A 23,220-nucleotide genomic window follows, 5' to 3' on the forward strand; every position below is an offset into this window, starting at 1 on the left:
CACACACGCGCACTACCTAGGGCCCCACGCACCACACGCGAGCACTGCCTTATCCATCCCTGCCTTATCCATCCTCTTTCTTTTCTCACCCCACATGCCATCTCTCTCGCTCCATTCATCTCAATCTTATCCTCGCGGCGCACTTCACCATCTCGGCAGCGGCCATCGCGGCTCTCTGACCATGGGAGAACCACCACCCACCACCTCTGCATCCATTTTTTGACAGGTGCTGCAATCAGCACCCGCCGGTGCTGTAGACGGTGGCGACGAAAGCCGGCGACGGCCTTTTTGCTGCAACCGGGCATCCCAGGGCTGGAACCCATGCCCCACGCTGCTTCAACCGTTGAAAGGTTTCACGCCGTGGAGACGGACGGCGGGCTGCGGATGACCTTTTTTTGCTTCAACCGGCCATCTATTTGCTGGAACCGGCATCAATTTTTGCTGTCGTCGGCCCTGCGATTTGCTGGAACAAAAGGCGCCCTCGCCGCCGACGAGTGTTTTTGCTGGAACCGGTGTATGTTTTGGTCAAATCTGGTCAAACTGTGGTCAAACTATGGTCAAACTACTTATTCAAGAAATATTAGTGTTACTACATAATTATTCAAGAATATTAGTGTTACTAAATAATTATTTCATTTTTTTTTTGAATTTTGGTCAAATCTGGTCAAACTATGGTCAAACTACTTATTTAAGAAATATTAGTGTTACTAAATAATTATTGTTTTTTAGAATAATAGTTTCAAACTCAAACAGTGGAACATGTGACTTCATGCTCAAGCTAAACTCCAGAGGGTTAATAGGATTGACATCTTACTATTGTCAGGAAAACAATAAGTGCAGACTTGGAAACGAGGGGGAATAGAACCTGGAAGTTAAGCGTGCTCAGACTGGAGTAGTAAGAGGATGGGTGACTGGCCGCGAAGTTAGATGATTTGGAATGATGAGGGTGATTAAAGATTAGAGGTTAAATAAAGCAGTGATGAGGAGTGGTTAGAGATTAAATTGGAAAATAATTCAGAAATTTGAAAATTGAAAAAAATTCAAAAATAAATATATTTTTTTCGTAAAACCAACCGGGACTAAAGGTGGAGCTCCAGACAGCAGCCACGTGGACGGCCTTTATTCCCGGTTCCAGAACCGGGACTAAAGGTCCTCTAGAACCGGGACAAATGGCCCGACACGCGATATGGTGCGCCATGATGTTGCTGAGAGTTCAATTTAGCTCCTGCATGCAGGCAGCAGGCTGATTTCAGGGGCGGGTTGGCGGCGGCGGATTATTTCAGTACATCTGCCGGCGGACGCGAGCAGCGCCCCAAGTTGTTTACGTGAGGAGCTAAAGCTAAAAGTTGAGTACATGCATGTTTGTGCGCTGTCCGTCTAGACGTGTAGTAGTAGTTCGAGTCAGTTTAGGACTCATCAGAGGTTCAAGTCCTACGTGCGTCTATATAAGCGCACTGTCCTTGGGTACAAAAGTTTTTTGTGCGCGTGTTCGTTCTTTCTAATGTGATCCTTCATAAGGATAGAATTCCAACAAAATATTCAGTTCATTTTCCCAAGAGTTTTCCGATGTCCTTAATTGCCAGCAACAGCAGCAAACGTCGCCGGCGCCCTCCCACTGTACATCACGCATCCAGCGGCGTCTCCCCTGGCGCCGGCACGGCGGCGCCCTCCCCCTGGGCGTCCATGAACGAAGACTTGCTTCGCCTGATCGCCTGGCGGGTGCTGGCCGGCGACCTGCTGGGCTACGTCCGCTTCCGCGCGGTCTGCCGCCACTGGCGGTCCAGCACCGACAGCCCACGCGGCCGCGGCATCATTGACCCACGCTTCCACCCGCGCCGCTGGATGATGTTCCCGGAGGGCCACGGCCTGCACCCATCTCACACCAAGCTCCACGGATACATCCACTTCCTCAACCTCGACACGGGAAAGTTCGTCCGCGCCAACCTCCCGGCCTTCAAGGACCACTGCATCCTCGACTCGGTGGACGACCTGCTGGTCATGCACAGGGACGAGGACACGGCCGTCCGCCTCCTCCACCCTTTCACCGGCGACGTCGTGGACCTCCCGCGGCTCGTGACCCTTGTGCCGCACATTGACCTAGGCCTGCCTGGGGCCTTTCTCCCGGCGCAGAGGTGCTACTACCTCAGAGGAGTGTGCGCTTCCCTCAGCGTCAGCGCCGCCGGAGTTGTCACCGTCTTGCTTGCGCTGCATCGGATGGGCCGCGTCGCCTTCGCCACCTCCCGGGACCAGCAATGGCGCATGTCAACATGGGCACTTGGTTACAACACACCCTTGTCGTTTCAAGGCAAACTATATATGGCGCGAATGAGCTTCGATCCCAAAAAGAACTCGGATATATTCCAAGTTGATCACCACCACAACAGGGCCATCTGTTAGGGTAGGTAGTTCTATACCGTATGTGCCCATGTATAGTCGCCATACGGTATAGCCAGGTCGTGCAGCAGTTGATAGCGGAGTGGCGCACGACGTGTGGTAGTGGCACACGCATGATCTCGCTCGGCAGCAGCAGTAAACTGTATATATACCGCAGCCTTGAGCATAATCAAAGTGTGTTGAATCTCATTCTTCTCTTTCCTTCTAACATGGTATCAGATGCCCCGGACCTGCACAATCCCTTCGCGCAGGCTCCTGATCCTACTTCCGCTTCCGCCATGGACGAGAATCCCGTCCTCTCTCCCCGCTCCTCTGTCAACGGCGCTGTTGGCGTACTCGCCGCTGCTGCCGGCGCTCTTGACGCCGAACCTCTTCAGCAGGCCGCGCCAGTCGCCCCAGTCGCCCCAACCGTCCCTCCTCCCTCTCCTTTTCCCTCCGCCATTCTCCAAACTGTCGACATTCGTCGTCATGTTCCCGTCGTTCTGGACCTTCTCGCCGGCAACTACTCGCAGTGGAGGCGCCACTTCGACATGGTGCTCGGCATGTTTGGCCTCCGCGTGCACGTCGATGCCGCCGCGGTCCCTCGCCCCCGTGATCCGGAGTGGCAGATGGCCGACCACACCGTCGTACACTGGTTGTACACCACCATCTCGCCGGAGCTTCTCGAGGCGGTGATGCAGCCGGAGGACACGGCCCTGACCGTGTGGCGCGCCGTCGACGACATCTTCCGAAACAACCAGTTAGCGCGTGCCGTCTACATCGGCGCCGAGTACCACGCCGTCGTCCAGGGGGACATGACCGTGATGCAGTACTGCACCCGGCTCAAGAGCTTTGCCGACCAGCTCCGCGACCTGGGGCAGCCGATGACGGACACGCGTCAGGTTTTTCATCTCCTTCGCGGCCTGAACCGCCAATACCACTCTGCCATCCCTCACATCACCTCCCAGAACCCGCTGTCGTCGCTCCTCCAGGTGCGCTCGTTTCTCCTCTTGGAGGAACACCGCGCCGAACAGACTGCTCGTCTGCAGTCCACCCATGCTCTCTGGGCTGGCCGCGGCTCCTCTACACCGTCGGATCCGGCTCCACCAGCACCCCCTCCCGGCAACGACAACACCTCGCGTGGGCGCGGGCGCCAGCGCCGCCGTGGTCGCGGCAACGGCGGCCCTCCTGCTTCGCCCACCCAACCGGCACCCCGCGCGCCCATCTGCCCTGCACTGGCCCGGCGCCAACTCATGGACGGGGTTGGTTCAGGCCTGGCCCATGCAATGGCGTGCCCCCGGCTCTGGTGTGCTTGGGCCGCGGCCGGGCACGCCGCACCAGCAGGCCATGTTTGCGGCGCCTACCCCCTACGGCTACGGCGCTCCTCCAGGCTACGGTGCTCCCGGCGGGCCTCCTCCTGGCTATGGGCCGCCTCCTGCCTACGGTTCTCCGGGCGCTAGTTCGTCTACTGCACCACCGCAGCCGTGGGACATGCAGTCCCTCCAGGCGGCCCTCCACAGCACCACGGCTGGCCCCTCTTCGTCAGGCACCTCTCCCAAGTGGTACCTTGATTCTGGTGCTTCCGCTCACATGTCTTCGAACCCTGGTAACCTTCATTCCCTCCGTCCTTTCCATTCCTCCTCCAAGATCATCGTGGGCAGCGGTGCCCATCTTCCCATCACCCATGTTGGGGACGGGGCTCTCATCCAGGGCACCTCCCCTGTTCAACTACGAAACGTTCTTGTCTCACCCTCTCTCATTTATAAACTTACTTTCAGTTCGTCAAATTTGCCGTGATAACCCTGTTTCCGTCGAGTTTGACAAGTTTGGTTTCTCTGTCAAGGATCTTCAAACCAAGGTGGTGATCCTCCGCTGTGATTCTGATGGTGATCTCTACCCCATTCGGCGCCCCACGCTTCCTCCTCGCCATGCCTTCGCCGGTCTCGCCGACACCACCTTGTGGCACCAACGCCTCGGTCACGCCTCGCTCCGTCTGGTCGCCGATCACCTCTCTGTTGGGTTCAGCAAGTCCGCACCCCACTCTTGCCATGCATGTCGCTTAGGCAAGCACGCCCGTTTGCCTTTTAGTAGTTCTTCCAGCATTAGCATGTTTCCCTTTCATGTTTTGCATCTTGATGTATGGACGTCTCCGGTTGTAAGCATATCTGGTTATGAATTCTACTTAGTTGTGCTTGATGATTACACCCACTATGTCTGGACTTTCCCACTCAAACGCAAATCTGATGTGCTTCCGGTTTTGCTAGATTTCTATGCGTATGTCAAGACACAGTTTCAACTCCCTGTCTTCTCACTTCAGACCGACAATGGGCGTGAGTTCGACAGTGCCGCTGTCCGATCTCTCCTCGCTCGCCACGGCACGCATTTACGTCTTTCCTGCCCCTACACAAGTCAGCAAAACGGCAAGGCGGAACGTATTCTACGCACGCTTAATGACAGTGTGTGCGCCCTTCTTTTCCACGCATCCATGCCCGCCAGGTTCTGGGCAGAAGCCCTTAACACGGCGACTTATCTAATCAACCGGCGGCCATGCCATGCTACCACCCCGCACACTCCACATGAACTCCTCTTAGGCGTTGCTCCAGACTACTCCCTTCTTCGGGTCTTTGGGTGTTTGTGCTACCCAAATCTCACCTCCACTGCCAAGCACAAACTCGATCACCGGTCCCTTGCGTGTGTCTTTCTTGGCTATCCTTCCGACCACCGCGGGTACCGCTGCTTCGATCCCACATCTCGTCGCGTCATTACCTCTCGCCACGTCCACTTTCACGAGACAGTTTTTCCCTTGGCTACTCACCCACCTTCTAACACCGCCGCTCCACCGCCGCCTACTTTTGCACCGCCCGATTTGCAGGTACCCATGCTTAAGCCGCGCCCCAGCGAGCGCGGTCCGCGTTCATGTGCGGCATCTGCATCGTCATCGGCTGGCTCGGCCGTCTCTATGCAGCGCGCGCCCTCAACGTGTTCGAGCTCCACCGGCCAATCGTCATCCAGCGGCTCGGCGCCCTCTTCACCCAGCGCGCCCCCCATGCAGAGACATCGGGCCGCTGCTCCGCTGATCGACGGCTCGGGTACACGCCTCTCCGTCGCGGGCTCCTCGTCTTCCCCTGACGAGTGCTGCGTCGAGCAGCTCTTCTGCGACGCCGCCTCCGACCGCTCCGCCTGCCGCACCACGGCGTATGGTGACACGCGCCCAGACCGGTGTCTTCCTCCCCCAACCTGCGCTACCACGACAGCCTCGTCGCCACCACGATCTCTGGAGAGGTCTCGCCGGTTCCCTCGTCGGTGCGCGTCGCCGTCCGCGACCCGCACTGGTTCGCCGCCATGCGCGCCGAGTTCGACGCTCTTGTGCGCAACCGCACCTGGGAGCTGGTGCCTCGCCCGCCCGGCGCCAACCTCATCACTGGCAAATGGGTGTTCAAACACAAGTACAAGGCCGACGGGTCCCTCGAGCGCTACAAAGCCCGCTGGGTCGTGCGCGGGTTCCGGCAACGTGCCGGCGTGGATTACGGCGAGACCTTCTCACCGGTCGTCAAGCCCGCCACCGTTCGCACTGTGTTGACCCTCGCTGCATCACGCGACTGGCCGGTTCATCAGCTTGATGTATCCAACGCCTTCCTGCACGGTATGCTGGACGAGGAGGTCTACTGTCTTCAGCCGACCGGCTTCGTTGATGCCGACAGGCCTCACCACGTCTGTCGCCTCTCCAAGTCTATTTACGGCTTGAAGCAGGCGCCGCGCGCGTGGTTCCTTCGTTTCGCCGGTTTTCATCAGTCCATCGGCTTCTCTGCGACACGCTCGGACTCGTCGTTGTTCACTCGTCGCCACGGCCCCGACATCGCGTTCCTGCTCCTCTACATCGACGACATCATGCTCACCGCGTCCTCGCCCGCAGCGCTCCGCCGCGTCGTCACTCAGCTCACTGGGGAGTTTGCCATGAAGGACCTCGGCCCTCTGCACTTCTTCCTCGGCATCTGCGTCACGCGCACGGCGGCGGGCTTCTTCCTCTGCCAGGAGCAGTATGCCGCGGACATTCTGGATCGCGCCGGCATGGACACCTGCCGCCCGTCTCCCACGCCGATCGACACCAAGGGCAAGCTGCCAACGGCCGATGGGCCCCGTGTTGCTGACCCCTCCGCCTATCGCAGCATCGCCGGCGCTCTACAGTATCTAACGATCACGCGCCCAGAGATCGCCTACGCCGTCCAGCAGATCTGCCTCCACATGCATGATCCCCGCGAGTGTCATCTCGGGTTGATCAAGCGTGTCCTTCGGTACATGTGCGGCACGCCCGCCCTCGGTCTTCACCTCCGCGCCTCGCGCGTCCTGGACCTGCGAGCATTCATGGACGCCGACTGGGGTGGCTGCCCTGACACACGCCGCTCCACCTCTGGCTTCTGCGTCTACCTCGGCGACGCGCTCGTGTCTTGGTCGTCGAAGCGCCAGGCCATCGTCTCGCGTTCCAGCGCTGAAGCGGAATACCGCGGCGTTGCGAACGCCGTTGCTGAGTGCGTCTGGCTCCGACAACTACTCGGCGAGCTGCTTTCCCCCGTCGACAAGGCCACGCTGGTTTACTGTGACAACGTCTCCGCTGTCTACCTGTCCGCCAACCCTGTTCACCATCGCGGGACAAAGCACGTCGAGCTGGATATCCTCTTCGTCCGCGAGCAGGTGGTGCTCGGCGAGTTCCATGTTCTTCACATCCCCACTCGACAGCAGCTCGCCAACATCATGATGAAAGGGCTGCCATCGGAAGTTTTCTCCGAATTCCGGTCCAGTCTTTGCATCGCTTCAGCCGACGTCACGACTGCGGGGGGGTGTTAGGGTAGGTAGTTCTATACCGTATGTGCCCATGTATAGTCGCCATACGGTATAGCCAAGTCGTGCAGCAGTTGATAGCGGAGTGGCGCACGACGTGTGGTAGTGGCACACGCATGATCTCGCTCGGCAGCAGCAGTAAACTGTATATATACCGCAGCCTTGAGCTTAATCAAAGTGTGTTGAATCTCATTCTTCTCTTCCCTCCTAACACCATCATCATGTGGATGTGGTGGGCTCAGCTGGTTCCTCCTCATTGACATTGCCACCACCCAAGTTGATTGCCACAATTCCAGCCGAGAAGCTCACCCGTCCCATCCACCTAGTAGAATGCGACTCGCAGATCCTTGTGACCGGCTACACCGATCGCTCATGGTCGCATATGATCATCCATAGGCTTGCGGATCTAATTACATCGGAAAAGCCGATTCCGGTAACAAGCATTGGGGACAAGGCTTTGTTCCTTAACAATGTGAGGAGCCTTTCTGTTTCCTCCAATGGGGCATTGCCCACTGTTGTCAGCAACACCATTGTTCAGGCCAGCCTGGCAAATGGGTCACTTACCGAGTACAACCTTAGTACTGACGCTTGGTCACGGCCGATGGATGGTTGCATCTTACATGGCCCCGTATTTGGACCCTGTTGCCTTATCTACCATATCTACACCTGTTGCATTCGTGAATACTGGTGAGTCGGATCTGTACCACCTCTTTTTTTTCATCGATCTCTGCATTGTTTTTCACTATTTTTGTTACAAGTTACTTAGGCGAGCCGATTGATTTTCTTTTCTTCTTTCAGGAACAAAGGACAACTGTGCAACCGGAATAAACCTTGCAGGTGGCGAGTGAAGGGAAAGTGGCGCATAGGGGTATAGTCCGCCTTTCTTAAATTTCAACACTTTTGCCGCTAATCTATTTATTATTCATGCTTAACTGGTACCACTTGTTCTTTATGTGTTGCTAGTACATTGATGCCGTAGGTCCTTGATCTCAAACATGCGGGGCTTTTATAGCTTCAGCTGTGTTTGGCAGCAAAGTATTTTAGATTTTTGTAGAATACTGTGATTTTGTAGAAACCATAGTTTGAATGATTTTTTTTTATGTGTTTGGCATCAACAAATACCATGCTTTTATAAACCGTAGTATCTCCAACACTATAGTATATATTTTCGTAGTATTTTAAAAAGAGACCTTGACCTGTTTTTATAAACCAGGCTGATAAAACCGTGTCTTTTAGAAACCGGAGTATTCATTGCACGCGCACTGGAATACTTAGGTTTCACATTACCACAGTTTTTAAAATGTGATGCTGTCAATAGTTGGTTTATTGGAATATATAATGTCTCTTTCGTGAGCAGCGTTTGCAACTAGTGATCATTTCCCATTTGTTAGAGATAATGAAACAATTTTCTGTTTACATGGAAATATTGCTGCCATATAGGTGTGTTATTCTGTATGCATAGACTGTTGTGTGTGCATTTAGTATTAATTGAGACGTTCCAGAACACATTGTTATGATGTACTTATGGACTGACTATATACCATGTGAAATTTTCTTATGTGTCAGTATAGAATTAGTTATCAATGGGAACACTTTTTTTTTACTGTAAACACTAGGAACACACTTATGATTTTTCAATATTTGGACATCACGGTCATAATATATGTGCATATTTGCTCATCCACAGAGTCACACATATTCCTTGACCAGTTGCTAAATTTGTCAACACCAGTCAGCTTAATGTGCTACTACCTCCATTCCTAAATATAAGACGTTGGAGCAGTTTATTTAAACTGCCCCAACGTCTTATAATGTTGGGGTAGTATATCCTTTCCCATTTCTGGATGAATAATGTTTTTCTTTTCTTATGTTGATGCTTTATCCATGATGTACTTTTTTGTATTTTTTAATACACTGGTTTGATTTTATAATTACCCCTGACTTAATGGCATTGTACTTGTCTTTCACCTGGCGTAATTGATTTGCTATGGCGATCACCATGATTCGTTTGTTATTCAGATGGTACTTGGATTTTCTAAGCCTCCACAAATCTTTGCCACCACCAATTGGAGAGATTCTATTGCTGGATTCCCTAATGTCATGTACTCATGTTGAGTAGGCAGGGGTTTCGCTACAAATCGATCATTAGATTATTATTTTTAGTACGGCAAATCGAATGCCCGAGATGGCAAATTATGTCATCGCGAGGATGGCGAATTCCTTTAGCAAGCGCTAGACTCAAGGAAATAACCATTTTTATTACCTGATTACTGAGACTACATACATCATACGGCTTGCTACAATCACCCGGGATACTGTTTTCACCATCATTTATTAGTTGTGAGCACTGACTAAATGATGGAAGGTCAACCCATTTGTTTTTGCCAAAATCTTGGAAGTCCAGCTAAGCATCTGGCCATGTGACCTCCTTTTGCATTGCAAGATCTAGAAATAACAGATGATGTTAAATCTTCAAACAGTTGTGACTTTTTGAGTAGTACATCCATTTTTTTTTTACGCTGCTACGGCGGGCAAAAGCCGGCCTGAACAATTTTCATTTTCAAAACCAAGATTGAGATACAAACACAACGGCTATAACAAGTAGCACCCAACCCGCAAGAAAGGGACAAGGAACAACAGAAGAAGAATCAGAAGCAAGCTACAACAAGCAGCCAACACCAAGAACTTAGCATCCATTATCAGTAGGTAGACCGAGAAGAGCAGAAACTAGCATTGTTGGATCAGACGAAAGGAGATCCGACACCGAGAAGACGTTGAGGAGAAGTCGTTTGCTGCCCTGCGATCACTCATCACTTTGAAGAACTAGGAGAGTCACAACCACCGTCGAAGGGTTTCCCATTGCCTAGCCACGCCGCGACAGAGAGGGCCGCTGACCGTGCCGAAGGGCAATGCTCCGCCAAGACAGCCCTGCACCTCCTCTGAGCCACACCACGGCCTCCATCACAGATAGAGAGAGCCAGAACACTATGCGAGACAACAAAACCTCAAGCGTCGTCGAAGGGCACCAAACTCCGAGTCGTCACCGCCGCCACGAGCCCCCAAGAGAGAGGTCGACCAACAGCCCCAAGATGACCAAGGCAAAGGCTGCCGCCACATATCACTTCCACCGCCGCCACCAAGCAGACCAATAGACCAACAACGCTCCAACCGAGACACCAAGCAACCCACGACGGATCCATGGCTCCAAGACTATGCCCCCAAGGGGGAAACGACATCAAAGATGGCGTCATCATCCAATCCAAGGAAGGATTTTAGGCTTTCACCCGGAGCACATCAAGAACAGGCTATGAAGCTTCACAATGATGCCTTCAAGAAGGGAAGTGGCGCCCGAGGGCGTCACCATCCTCGCTGCCGACAAGGTCAGCAGTAGGCCTTCGCCCGAAGCTTCGCAGCCTGCACCTCACCGCCGCACATAGGACGCCGAGTCCGGCAAGCACATGAGCGCGAGATCGCACCTCCCCCTGTCAGACCACGGAAGCGTCCTCGCCGTGTCCAAAAAGGAGCCCCCCACAGACGCCCTTGCTCACCATGAGCACTGTCGCTGATGGAGGGGGGATCAATCCAGGCCGCAGCACTGGCACCACCACGGACAGAGTTAGATTCATGCCCCCATCAGCTGCCAGCCGTAGCAGAGACTAACCCCTGCCTCCGACCACACCTGCTGCTCGCCATCCCACTGCCGGCCTACAGCCTCCGCCACCAACCTCTGCAGAAACGCCCCCACGCCTAGGCGCCAGATCTGGACGTGGTCGACAGCAGCCGCCGGAGGTTCGACCACCCAAGAGAGGGCGCATCACCTCCGGGTAAGCCGCGCCCAGCCAGCCCGAGTCCGCCGCCCTCCACCCCCCTTGCCTGCGACCCGCGCCGCCGCACACCACCTCCCCGCCGCCACACGCGCGCACGCGCACGAGGCACCACATCCAGCCACCTCGCGCCAGCTGGAGAGTTGCCCCGCCGCCGCCGTCCCCGGATCCAGGCGAGCTTTGCCGGCCGGAGCCTAGGGTGGAGAGGCGGCGGCGCTAGGTTTTTCGCCCCCGAGTCGCCAGGGAGGGCAACGCGCGGGGGGGGACTCTCCATGTGAAACACGCTCGGCTCGTCCATTTCACATTGTAAAAGCAGATCTGCCAACATTAAACGGGTGTAGCTAAGCATTTTTGGCCTTACACCATCTTTTTATATTGCTTGGACCTGAAAAGAAGTACTAAGGCTAAATCTTCAAGCACAACTGCCGACTTTCTAATGGTGGAATGCTCATGGTGCTACACTCAAGCCGGATATCGCCCCTACCCTTCCTCCAGAAACCAAAAAGAAAGAATGAATGAAGGCAAAGAAGGTAACATATAAGTGTATGGAAGTTTATATCTGGATGCCTTATGTTAGAAATAACTATAAGCGAGCCACGCTACAATTGTTCCTCCACTGGTATGAAACAATCTAGATAGCTTTTCCTTTGTGCAAAGAGCAATTCAGAGTACCCACACCCTTACTATAAAATGGAAAGACTACTCATATAGCCAGACCAATGTGCCAGGAAGGTCTGGTACTTCCTCTGTTCATTTTTATAAGGCCTTGTAAACATTTCAGACAGCATGCAAAACAGGTCAATTTCAGTTGTCTGAAACAACTTATAAAAATGATGCAAAACAGGTCAATTTCAGTTGTCTGAAACAACTTATAAAAATGGACGGAGGGAGTAATAGAAATGTTCACATAAATTTATTTATTTATTTTTAAAGAAAATAATTCTTTTACTACAGTATATACGCCAATTCCAAACGCAAAAAAGATGATCTCTCCATCAGGAAATACTTATCGCAGAAATGGAGCAAAATAGATGTATCTAGAACTAAAATACATCCATTTCCCAGACAAGTATTTCTGGACGGAGGGAGTATGCAGCATGCGAGTTGACAGAACAGCACTGACATTGAGCTTACCCAGCATCCGCGACCAATTATGAAATCCAAAGTCTCAAGTTACATAATGATGATGAGATGAATCAAAGGCTCTAAAATGTACCTAGTTTGTGCATGCTTCTTTCTTGCTATCTTAACAAGTTACTGCTACAAGTCTCCTCTCCTCCCTGGTTACTCATTTATTGCTTCTCTCCAACATCTGGCTTGAGATGATGGTTGAACAACTATCATGTACAATGGCGTCCGCACGCTTCCCATGCAAAAAAAGAAAAAAGGGACGCCGCTCCTCTCCTTTTTTTTTTGTACCTTTCTAGCGACATATATATCATGGATATTAAATACAGAACGAACTATCAGCAAGAAGAAAGAAAAATCTGGCGGCCTCGCTCGCTCGCTCGCGCTTTTCTCCATAACCTTGTTTCGAGTATCAGAGCTCCACCTCCTGGAGATCCTCCCCGAACCCACCACCGCTGTTGAACCGATTAAGGGACGAGTTGCTGTGGGAGCGGCTGTGGGAAGGTCTCACACCGGGCATCATTGGCGGGGACTGCATGGTCTGCCCGTCCGGCGATCTCGAGGCGGCGGTGCTGCTCATCTGCTCCGAGTATGTCCCGCTCCATGATGCTGCCCGTGACTTCGAGAAGGAGCCGTTGCCGCTGCCAGAGGGGGTCATGATGTTGTCCATGCTCGGGTGCCGCTGCATGCCTGTTTGCATTTGCATTGGGGGTGGCGGGGAGGCGTAGAATGAGGACTCAACTGCCGGTGAGGACGATGGCCCGTCCTGGTTTGCGGTTTCGCTGTGCGCGTCGGCTGTTGGCTCGGTCGGCTGCAATGAAGCATCTGCGGCTGGAGTTGGGACGAAGAAACTGGCGGCGGGCAGCTTGTTCACCGATGGCATGGCCGGTCTGTTGTATGATGGCCCTCCGAAGGAGTTTCCACCACCACCCTTGTTGAATGTGTCGACGTATCTACACAGATGAGGGTATGTTATAGCCCACTTGGCCACTTGGTGAAGAAGTAAAATGCAAGGCAGTGGCGGTGGAACTAAACAAAATTACCTTGATCTAACACCCGCCCTCCCGCGTGCTGAGAACTGATTCTGGCTAGGTGGCATCGGTGGCATCCCTGAAACCGGCTCGGAAGGATTTGGAGGCTTCGCTTCTGAAAATCCATTAGGAGTATAACCTCCGCCGCTGGGGGGGCCAGTCGAGGTGTTGTGATCTGGAACGCCGTTCTGGAACGAGGCTTTTGTCGGAGGTGGGGCAAGAGGAGGCTCCACGGCAGCAGGGATCGCAGCACCTCGCTCCACCCACCGCTTCAGGTTCTCATCATAGTAGAAACTGTTCTCTTCCCCCAACTTGGCCTTCAGACAATGAGAACATTATTTTAGTTACTGTGCATAGCGAAAGGTAGGCAGAAGTATAAAAGTTATCAGCACACACCTGGTTGGAAGATTTCGAAACAAGTCCCACTGTTTTCTGCAGCAACCATCCGAATCGCGAACTGCCTGAACCTGATGTGCTTTGTGCATTATCTGATCCACCACCCTGTTAGACGGTAAATGTCAGACAGAGAAATGAAGAAACCTCCAGAAAATGTTCCAATGAACAAGTGCTCCTTCGTTTGGAGCACATAGAAGATATATTTGGAGTGGGCATATGTATTAGGGAAGTGATAAATTCAGGAGACAGGATATATAGTGGCCACACCATCTTGACCAAGGTAACACACCACTAAATTCAAATGCACACATTATAATATGCAACAAGATAGGAAAAATCGTATGCCTTATAACCTACCTGTTTTTTCTTTAAGTCTGGTGCAGAGACACTTCTGCTATGTGCGCCTTTCTTGTCAGGGTCGCTATTTTCTGCTATTTCACTCATAAACTGCTCCGAAGTAGAAGATGACATAGGCATCGGTGACTGACTATTTACAAAGTTTGTAACCGGAGGAGCAGGATTTGTAACTTGAGGAACAGGATAGAAATCTCTGTCACCAGAAGAGCCCTGTGACAATGGCGGCATTGGTGCGGGTTGTGTACCCATCATGCGGGACAAAGATTTATCAAATGTTGAGAAAATCTTTCCAACAAGCTTTGCAGGAGCAAGATTTGTGCCATAACCACCCTACATGTCAGCACGTCAATTGTCAGTTAATAGGAGAAAATGCTCAAGATCAATAAAACAACATTAACTGCACAGAAGTCATACCTGCTGGTGGGTGCGTATCCGCTCCTCCAGAGATGAAAACAATTGCTTCCATGCTTCTAGTTCAGGCGCACGGCCGGAGGATTTCAGGAGCTTCAAAGATGCTTGACAGTACCTTAGGAAGGCCATTCAAGTTTTAAAATGAGTTTGCATAACTAAGATATAAGGGGATATGAAATAGCCCAGAAACTTACTTTAGTGAATCAGAGACCTTCCCAACCTCCGCAAGCATGTATGCATATATCAGCTTATATGGTTGAAATGGCAGGAGGATATACTGAGAATTTCCAAGGGCTTTCGCATATTCATACAACTCTGTTCTCTGTAAATTGCATCACAATGGTATTTGTTCAGGAACAGCAAATGCCAATGGAAAAAAGGTAGTATTTATTCAGGAACAGCAAATGGCAATGAAAAGAATGTAGTATTTGTTCAGGAATAGCAAATGACAGTGAAAATAAATGTACTTGCTATGAGAGGACGAGAGCAGTAACCAAGCAAAATAAGGATGTGACCAACATCCATGAAGGAAACGCAGACCCCCCGACCCCACTAGTTTAAGAACTATAGTTTCCAACCAGAAAGGAATGCTAAAGAGCAAGTAGCAAAATAATAAAATCCCAATTTGACAGATGTAGCAACATATCTAATCTGCAGCCGGACCATGGGTTGGTTGGAGAGGGACGGGGGGCCAAACAAGATACACAACTATTCATATCTGAGCAATTATTATCATAGAAGATCAAATGCACCATCACATGTGTGTTCGCGCACATGTACGCAACCACAAACATACACAAAGTGAAATGTGCAGATTTAGAAGACCTGTATAGCTTCAGGGCTGGTAAATGTGCGAGGACATCTCAGATGGTCTGCTCCGAGTAAACACATTCTTGCACTTTCAGAGTATGGATCGATATTTAGCTCAGCAACTAAATAGCATGAATGAGCAGCTGCAACCTGCATATAAATATATAACAATATAAGTAAGGTATTCAGCTAAAACATTAAAGGAAACGAACACTCAAACAGATGCAAACCTCATTTCTCTCTTTCCAAAGGCAATCCCCGAGGTGAGTGATTACAAGCTCATCTGCTTTTGTCCTGTTTGCAGTTATAATTGCCAAATTTTGTTGCCAGTCATTCAGCATGCCCACAGGAGTACCCTGTCGGACAGAAAAGCCACACTACATTAACTTCAAAGTAACTAAAATGGAAAAAAGAACGAGCACTCCACGTAAAATGTCGAGAATCATGAAATGAGAAGTCGAGAGAAGTCAGGCAAAATCCATGTCAGGATTTAAAAAGCAATTGCAGTTTAAAAGATGACAAACAAAAACATTGTGCAGGCTAAAGAAGATCCAGAGTTCTGTGTGGCAGCACACTACGACACAAAAACTATGGACATCATGGTTCCAATTCCTTCCAGTGAAAGTCATTTAAACTCGAGAGTAATAAATGTGGAGGTTCCATTTAAATATGCATCCTGTTGCTCCTTCAAATCACAGGCAAGAATGCAATAAATAAGTTCTTGTGTATTACCTCTGCAGGCTGTTGCTGCGTATGTAAAGTGGCATAATTGGCATCGACAGGGTTCTCAGGCTTAAAAACATCTGCTGGTTGTCCAGCGATAAGAAGGCACAATGTCCTCAAAGGTGATCCAGATTTGAAATGACAGTAAGCCATTTTCTTCACAGTATCCGCATAAAACTGCATGACCAGTCAAAATTGTTCAGGAAAAAAAGAAAGGCAAAGCCACCAAGCAGTCTAGGGACAGCAGATTTACAGAGTGAAGCAGACCTGATCACCAAGTTGTAAAGCAAGGATCAGTGCAGGTCCCCAAAGCTGACCTTCCTGCGCATACTGAAGCGCATCTTTCCTTTTACCAGAAACTAAAAGATTTTGAACTTCTTGAGCAGTAGCCTGCAGTAGAATAATTGGTTCAACCAAGGCCATATTTGCTAGATGAGACAGCACAGACAGCCAAGAAAACAGAATTACCTGTATCTGCTTTTCTGAGGGGATATTTTTCATGCAATGGTCTCTCATACGGGCACTATTACTACTACATGATGAAAAAAGCGCTGTTACTGCAGTGTCTGGGCCATCCATACCCTGTTAACAGCAATTCAAAAATAAATTTGTTATTCCATATGGGCACATGAGGTCATCCATACCCTGTTACCAATAATTCAAAGACATTCATTATTACACCTGGGGGTGGGGCTTGGGGCAACATGGGATAATTTTAATATCATATCATATTAAAAAGAGACATTCAAGCACGCGACGAGAAATGATAAAGCTGAATCGAGTTACTTGTAGATGTTCACAATGTAAATCCTTACAGTGCTGCTTTATAGGCATGAGCCAAAATACTTGGCATATGAAAAATGCCGCATGGGCCAAAAGGCCACAAACCACTTATAGGTAGCTAATAGGGATTGACTTGAAGCCATTTCAAGCAGAACACAATCTAACAAAGGATGGCTTTAATGTGGAATCCTCTTTTGTTTAATGAAAAGCATAATATCGTTTCATCAAGAGTAGTTCCTAGATCTGCAGTTCGTGGTACACCACTTATAAGGCTCAATGGGAGAATACCTCTTTCATTTAAACCGGACACTTTCAGTTCAAGGGCTCTAATATACAAATATTGATCTATACTTAAAATCAAAACACCAAACAAACCACAACTACAGAAGATCCCCACATGATAATAAAATGGAAAAGAAAAATAAATGAAAAGGACAAACTGAGACAGATGCACACAACAAACCCAGTGCGGCAATGCCCCTTGAATGCTAAGGAAACCCCAAGTCCTTGTCGCTCGCCTCTCCCTTTGTGCCAGCACTTCTCCTCTCGATCGCTCACACGGCCAGTACCCTAACCCTCACCCCGCAAATCTCGTCCAGGATGCCAAGGGTGTGGCTCTCTTCAAGGATAGAGATTAACCTCGCCATATCCGGCTGTGAGGGCAGCAGAAAGAAGGCAGAGAGTGCCATGGATATCTCCTGGCCCTTGCCATCAGGTAGGCATCGACGAATTTGCCACCAGCGAGCAATCAGGATCAGGGTTAACCTGTGAATGCTGCGAATCTGGTATCTAACCTAGGGTGCATCTATCAGAGAAGTAGACAGCTACCACATAACTCTGACATGTCACTGTTTTCCAGCATCAAGATTCGTTTCTCTTTCAACATGATATATGCAGAAGAACAAATAAGCAGACAACGATGTAGGACTGCATCCACCAGTAGGGCCCAGAAGTGATTGAATACAGGCCCATAAAAGTGCAAGACCTAATTTTTAAGATCAAGAAGTTATTTATTCTGTCCAAATTTGTATCACAGGTCCCTACAAAGTATTAGAGAGAGTATATTTGGTATGTGCTTGCAGCGCAAGACTGGATTATCAGTGTCACAGTGTAGTACATTGGTTGCTCCCGAGAAGATTTTACAGTACCCTAAAATCAATGATGCTGCTCAAGGAAAAGCATGGATACTTCCAAACAGAATATACCAAGACGAAACAGAAAATACCTCACGCGATGGATCGGGCCCAAAGGGTGAACGGAGTTTTCCATAGTGTTGATATGATATTTTCAGCAACGATATAAGCAGCTTCTGAACATCCCCTCCTTGGAAATCGCTGACAGAAGACTCGTAGCCTCCGATAATATCATCAAGCCATTTATTCAGGTCCTTTGCTGCAGCACTTCCTCCGGCAAGGGGGCCAGGAATAGGTCGACGACACAAAGCATAGAAGTAGCTAAGTGCACTGCCATTAGGGATGCCTTGTTGATCAATTTTATCAGCAACAACCTCCGATATATTAAGAATTGACAGTGTGCCTCGAGAATTGCCCTTCAATGAAACGGTAAAAGCTATTAGCTACAACTTAATTGCAAACAAGAACATTATAAAGACTGTGATGAAGATACCTGATTTCCACTGTCAAAGTTTGTAGTCATCGAGCTGGTCTCTTTCATAACTACAAGCTTCCCACCAAATCCAAACGCAACCAGCGAATGTGGTGGGTGTCCAGCTGACGACCTCTCCTCGTGGTGGGAGTAGCCGAGTTGTTGAGATGGAGCTAGCTGCTGAGGAAAGCTCATGGAGTTCTCATTGCTCACATAGTTATTTGGTAAATGCATGTGTGTGGCAGGATCAGTCTGTGTTTGCATCTGGTACATGCTTGTTACAGGAACACCTTTTTGTGGCTCAACAAAGCCATTCGGATAGTCATAACCATGGCCTGATGAAGATTGGTGTGCTACATGGTGAGCTTGATTATCTTTCGGAGGTTCTAATTCCTTGTGGGCAATCTGGTGACTTGTAGAAGGTACAAATCCTGTGCTTCTCTGGTTATTTGTGAAAGGTTTAAACCCCTGGTGACCTTGTGAAGGCTCAAATCCCCTGGACCCACTGTCATGGCTAGCAGAAGTACTTTGATTGATCTTATACGGTTCAAAACCCTTGTGAGCACTCTGATGGCTAGTAGGTTCGAAACCCTTGTTACTAACCTGGTGGGCCTCACCACCACCACTGTATTGGCTTGTAGAAGGCAAAAATGTGTTGATAGCATTTTGATTGTTTTTATGTGGTTCAAAACCCTTATGAGCAGCAGTCTGGTAACTGGTAGGTTGGAAACCCTTGTTACTAACCTGGTAGCCCTCACCACTACTATTGTATTGACTTGTGGAAGGCAAAAATGTGTTGATAGCACTTTGATTGTTTTTATACGGTTCAAAACCCTTGTGAGCAGCACTCTGATAACTGGTAGGTTGGAAAACCTTGTTACTAACCTGGTGGCCCTCGCCACTACCACTGTATTGACTTGTAGAAGGCACGAATGTGTTGATATTAGGCACGAATGTGTTGATAGCAGCTCCATAATTTGTAGAGGGCTTCAAAGGCTCAGTATACGCCGGCTGACTAATCTGATTCTCGGTATAAGGCTGCATGCTGTTGGCTACCGAACCATGCTGCCATTGGTTCTGCTGATTAAAACTACTTGCCTGAGTATTCCCAGTATGAGCTACACTGTGACCTGCCCCAGCAAATGCATCTACTGCTGATGGCGGAGTTGCAGCTTGCAAGACACTTTGCTGATATGACTCGAGCGTGAACCACTGCTGAGTGTTGGTGTCATAGTAATGTTCAGGGTACTCAGCATAGAAGAGCATGTTTGGTGGGTACTCCGCTGCGGCTGCGCTGCTCTGATCCTGGCCCCAGCTGGCGGCAGCGGCGCTGCCCTCCTCCGTGATGGTCTCCAACCCTGCCTGTGAAGAGTTCTGCAGGTACGAAACACCGAGGTGCTGCTGCTGCTGCTGAACATTTTCGCTCCCGAAGGCCGCTACAGCACCGCCATTATCAGCAAAGCCTTGAGCACCGATAGCATCCACTTGATACCACTGCCCTGTTGCCACGTCCCACTTCCAGCCAGGGTAGGGATCCGAGGGGTCCACAGCCCCGGCGGTCCAGTCAGACTGCGCACTGGTGTTCTGATGATCCGCAGACTCCACGACACCAGCACCCATATACGACTGTGAATTGGCATTGCTGTCCACTCCATTGAAGAAACTATGATCCGCCGCCCCAACGCTACCAGCAGTCCCTACAGCTGAACCCTGCACTCCGAAAAAGGCGTCTTCACCAACACCGCCATCCGCCAGGAATTCCCCGGAACCAGTCCCCCAGCCCAGCTGGGAACTGGCATTGCTGCTGCCCGCTCCATTGTAGAAGCTGTGATCCACGGCTCCGACACTGCTGGCACCGAAACCTGAAACCTGCGCTCCGAGAAATGCGTCGCCGGCGCCGTCCGCCAGGAGGTCGCTGAACGGATCCGGCTCAGCGCTGCTGCTGATGTCGGCGCCGAAGAGGCTCCACTGCACCTGCTTGACCGTGGTACGGACGCCCTTGGAGGAGCCTGACCCGGACCCCGACCCTGGCGACCTGCCCTCGGGGTCAGCGGCGGCCACCGCCTTCACCTCGGGTAGCCCAGCCGGAACCTCGTCATCAGGGGCCGCGGGCAGAACCCCGGCATCAGGGGCCCCGGGCAGGACCTCAGCGCCACGGGGCGCCGCCGGGACTTCAGCCTCTGTCTGAGGAGGGGGGGGTGGAGGATCCGCGGCGTCTGTCGGGGCTTCAGCCGCGTCCTGAGGGGCCATGGACTCCGGCGCCCCTCCCGTGCCGCCGGCACCGTCCTCGTCGTCGCCGTCGGACAGGGTGAGGGCCGCGAGGTCCGCGGCGGCCTCGTCGGCGGCAGCGGGGCCATGGGCGGAGGCAGCGGCGGCGGGGGGCGCTTTGGCGTCGTCGTCGTCGTCGTCGACGAGCTTGTCGAAGAAGTCGGCGTCGTCGGAGTCGGACCCCATCCGCCCGGCGCCGATCCCTCCCGGGAGAGGGGCGAGAGGGAGGTCTAGGGTTCGGATCCCGGCGCGGCGCGCTGGATCGAGGAGGAGGCGGCGGCCGGATCGGATCGGTAGGGTGGGGGGCGGCGAGGGACTGGATTTTGGATCTCGGCTCTCTGTCTCTGGTGGAGTTGGATTTTGGATCGTGGAGAGGTGGGAGACGCGTGCGTGCGTGCCGACGTCTCGTCACTCGCCTCCTCCCCCCCCTTCCCCGTCATCCCTGCTCTCCAACGCCAACTCATTTCCAAAACCTGCCTGCCTACGTGTCAATCCACCTCTCCTTTTCCCCCTTGGCTTTCCATGTGATTCTCCAACCATCTTTCCTACTCCTTTTATTCCACTTTATTTATAACAACGTACGCTCCTCTCTGGTCTCCAGACAAAATAAAGGTGCATCTAGCCGATTAAAGCACCGACTTGCGAGCGCGGAAGACGTCTTTTTTTTCGAGATCGCGTGGCCCTCGATGTGACGGAACGAGATGGGATGCTTCCTAAGGTGGTATTTCGATGACGTGGTGTGTACACTCGGCGGCTATTGATTGGATGCGAGGAGGAGATGTGCGCTGGCTGGTGATGACATGGCGGAGACCGCGGTGGCCAGGGGGTTGCCGAGGGCCGTGGATGCGTGGAGGGGCCGGGAGTTGGATGACGTGGCCGCTGCTAGGTGGGATCACAAGAGGTCGTTCGAGGGAAATGGAAGGTGCATCCGATAGCACATGCAACCTGAGCATCAAGGAAAACATTTTATCCTGATGAGACTAGTGTCAACAAAATGGCAATTGTTCACGTGCTTATAAAAACACACGAAAATATGGCTGGTTTTAACGTCTTGTGTAGAAACAGGCAAATTTTGAGCATTTGTTTCCTTTTTTAGAGCACTAGAATCGTTTGTTCTGCTTGTCAAACGAAATTGTTCTTGTCAGCATAAAACTTCGTAAGCATGTTATATACTTGAATATGCGCAAGATAAATTATCGTGTCATAGACTTCATAATCATCTCATCTCACTGTTAATACTTTTATTTTGTCAATTTCCTTGGTTCCCACAACACTTTGCAATTTTTGTCTCATCATTGATACATATTTTTTCCACTCTTTCATCTGATTATTTTTAGCAAACACAGTGGGAAATCCCCACCGTAACTCTTTTTCATTACTAAAGGTGGGACATTTACATATGACTATCCACAGTAGTGATCAAAGGCAATATATTTATAGTCTAGCCAAGATTGCATGCCCTCTTTCAAACTAGGTTTAGCCTTCTTCATGATAGTGTCAAAATGCTCTTCGAAGCTAGCAATGCAGTAGGCTAAACTTTTGGTTTTATTGTCAAAGATGATACTGTTTCTATGTTTCCATAAGCTCCAGCATCCAGCAACTAGGCATTCCTTGTAATATTTTTGTGTTGCTTCTCTTCTTTCCATCCATCAGCATCTCTGTTAGATCAAAATCTGTATTCCATTGAAACCCTAGATCAAGCCAAAAGTTTTGGCTGAAATCACAACTGAAGGGCAGGTGCATCAAATGTTCTTTAGGTTCATCATCACATAACTCACATCTGTTGTTCTCAATGTGGAAGCTTTTCCTGATTAGAAGGTCCCTGGTGTTTAGCATGTCTTGTATGAGTCGCCAGAAGAAGAATTTCTATGTAGGTAGGCTACAGGATTTCCAAATCCATTGATAGGGTTCTGGCGCATCAGGTGGGTTTCCCATGTATTCCAAGTAGATTCTTTTGTTGGAATATCTATTAGTGCTCCAGTAGAACTGCCATGAGTCTTTGCCATTGGTGCTACTTATGCCATTAATTAGATCTAATAACTGATGGCTTTGTTGAACAACAATTGATGACATAGGTGTATGAAACTTCTCATAAAACTTGTCAAGCTCTATGCTGCTCATCATGGCAATGGTGGTGTCTTTATCTCTAGCATATGAGAAAAGGTGGGGCATTTGGTCTTTCGTGGGATCTCCATTCCTTATCATACCAGATCTTAATAGTATCTCCCATTTTAGGTGAGCAGACAGTCATTTTTTTATCCTCAAGAATGGAGCATCAGTCTCTCCACCAGAAAGAGCCCACATTGGTGGGGTAGGAACTTTCCCGTCCCTATAGTATGTATTCCATATCAGCTGAACCCAAGGTAAATCCTACTTACTGAAAAACTTGAATAGGAATTTAGTAAGTAATGCTCTATTTTGCATTATGAGATCAAGAACACCTAGACCTCCTGCTCTTAGGGAGACATACTTTTTTCCCATTTTACTAGGCATTTGCCATGGTTGTTGATGCCTTTTCCATACCAGAGGAAACCTCTTCTAGACTTTTCAAAGTGATCCAATATAGTAAATGGGACTCTGATACAACACATTGCAAGTACGGGTAGTGTAGAGATTATTGCTTTTAAGATGAACCAATCTGCCAGAGTCGGTCATCAGAGTTGCAATATCTGATA

At 50.4% G+C, this 23,220-nt stretch overlaps 2 protein-coding genes across 2 annotated transcripts; one reads left to right on the plus strand and one right to left on the minus strand.

Annotated features, from left to right (window-relative positions):
• The first annotated feature begins 1,566 nt into the window (after positions 1-1,566).
• LOC109766160 (uncharacterized) lies at positions 1,567-2,397 on the plus strand. The gene has a single exon (XM_020324927.1). It carries the CDS (start codon positions 1,567-1,569, stop codon positions 2,395-2,397), a length of 831 nt encoding a protein of 276 aa, XP_020180516.1.
• Positions 2,398-12,137: 9,740 nt separating this feature from the next.
• LOC109766147 (protein transport protein SEC16B homolog) lies at positions 12,138-21,002 on the minus strand. Its single transcript, XM_020324916.4, has 13 exons — positions 18,299-21,002; positions 17,898-18,221; positions 16,358-16,471; positions 16,157-16,279; positions 15,899-16,066; positions 15,397-15,522; positions 15,182-15,316; positions 14,551-14,678; positions 14,360-14,471; positions 13,946-14,275; positions 13,589-13,693; positions 13,205-13,509; positions 12,138-13,114 (listed from the first exon to the last, which is right to left on the minus strand). The coding sequence occupies exons 1-13, from the start codon at positions 20,729-20,731 to the stop codon at positions 12,574-12,576; spliced, it is 4,944 nt and encodes a 1,647-aa protein (XP_020180505.1). The 5' UTR covers positions 20,732-21,002; the 3' UTR covers positions 12,138-12,573.
• Positions 21,003-23,220: the final 2,218 nt, after the last annotated feature.

This window comes from Aegilops tauschii, chromosome 7 (assembly GCF_002575655.3).
Source record: "Aegilops tauschii subsp. strangulata cultivar AL8/78 chromosome 7, Aet v6.0, whole genome shotgun sequence".
Taxonomy (NCBI): Eukaryota; Viridiplantae; Streptophyta; class Magnoliopsida; order Poales; family Poaceae; genus Aegilops; species Aegilops tauschii.

Excerpts from the sequence above, each read along its gene's own strand:
- LOC109766147 (XM_020324916.4), bottom strand. The coding sequence starts at position 20,731 with ATGGGGTCCGACTCCGACGACGCCGACTTCTTCGACAAGCTCGTCGAC. Across the intron at positions 15,317-15,396 it reads TTTGGAAAGAGAGAAATGAG|GTTGCAGCTGCTCATTCATG; the intron begins GTTTGCATCTGT and ends ATTTATATGCAG. Across the intron at positions 14,472-14,550 it reads AAGGTCTCTGATTCACTAAA|GTACTGTCAAGCATCTTTGA; the intron begins GTAAGTTTCTGG and ends GGCCTTCCTAAG.
- LOC109766160 (XM_020324927.1), top strand. The coding sequence starts at position 1,567 with ATGTCCTTAATTGCCAGCAACAGCAGCAAACGTCGCCGGCGCCCTCCC.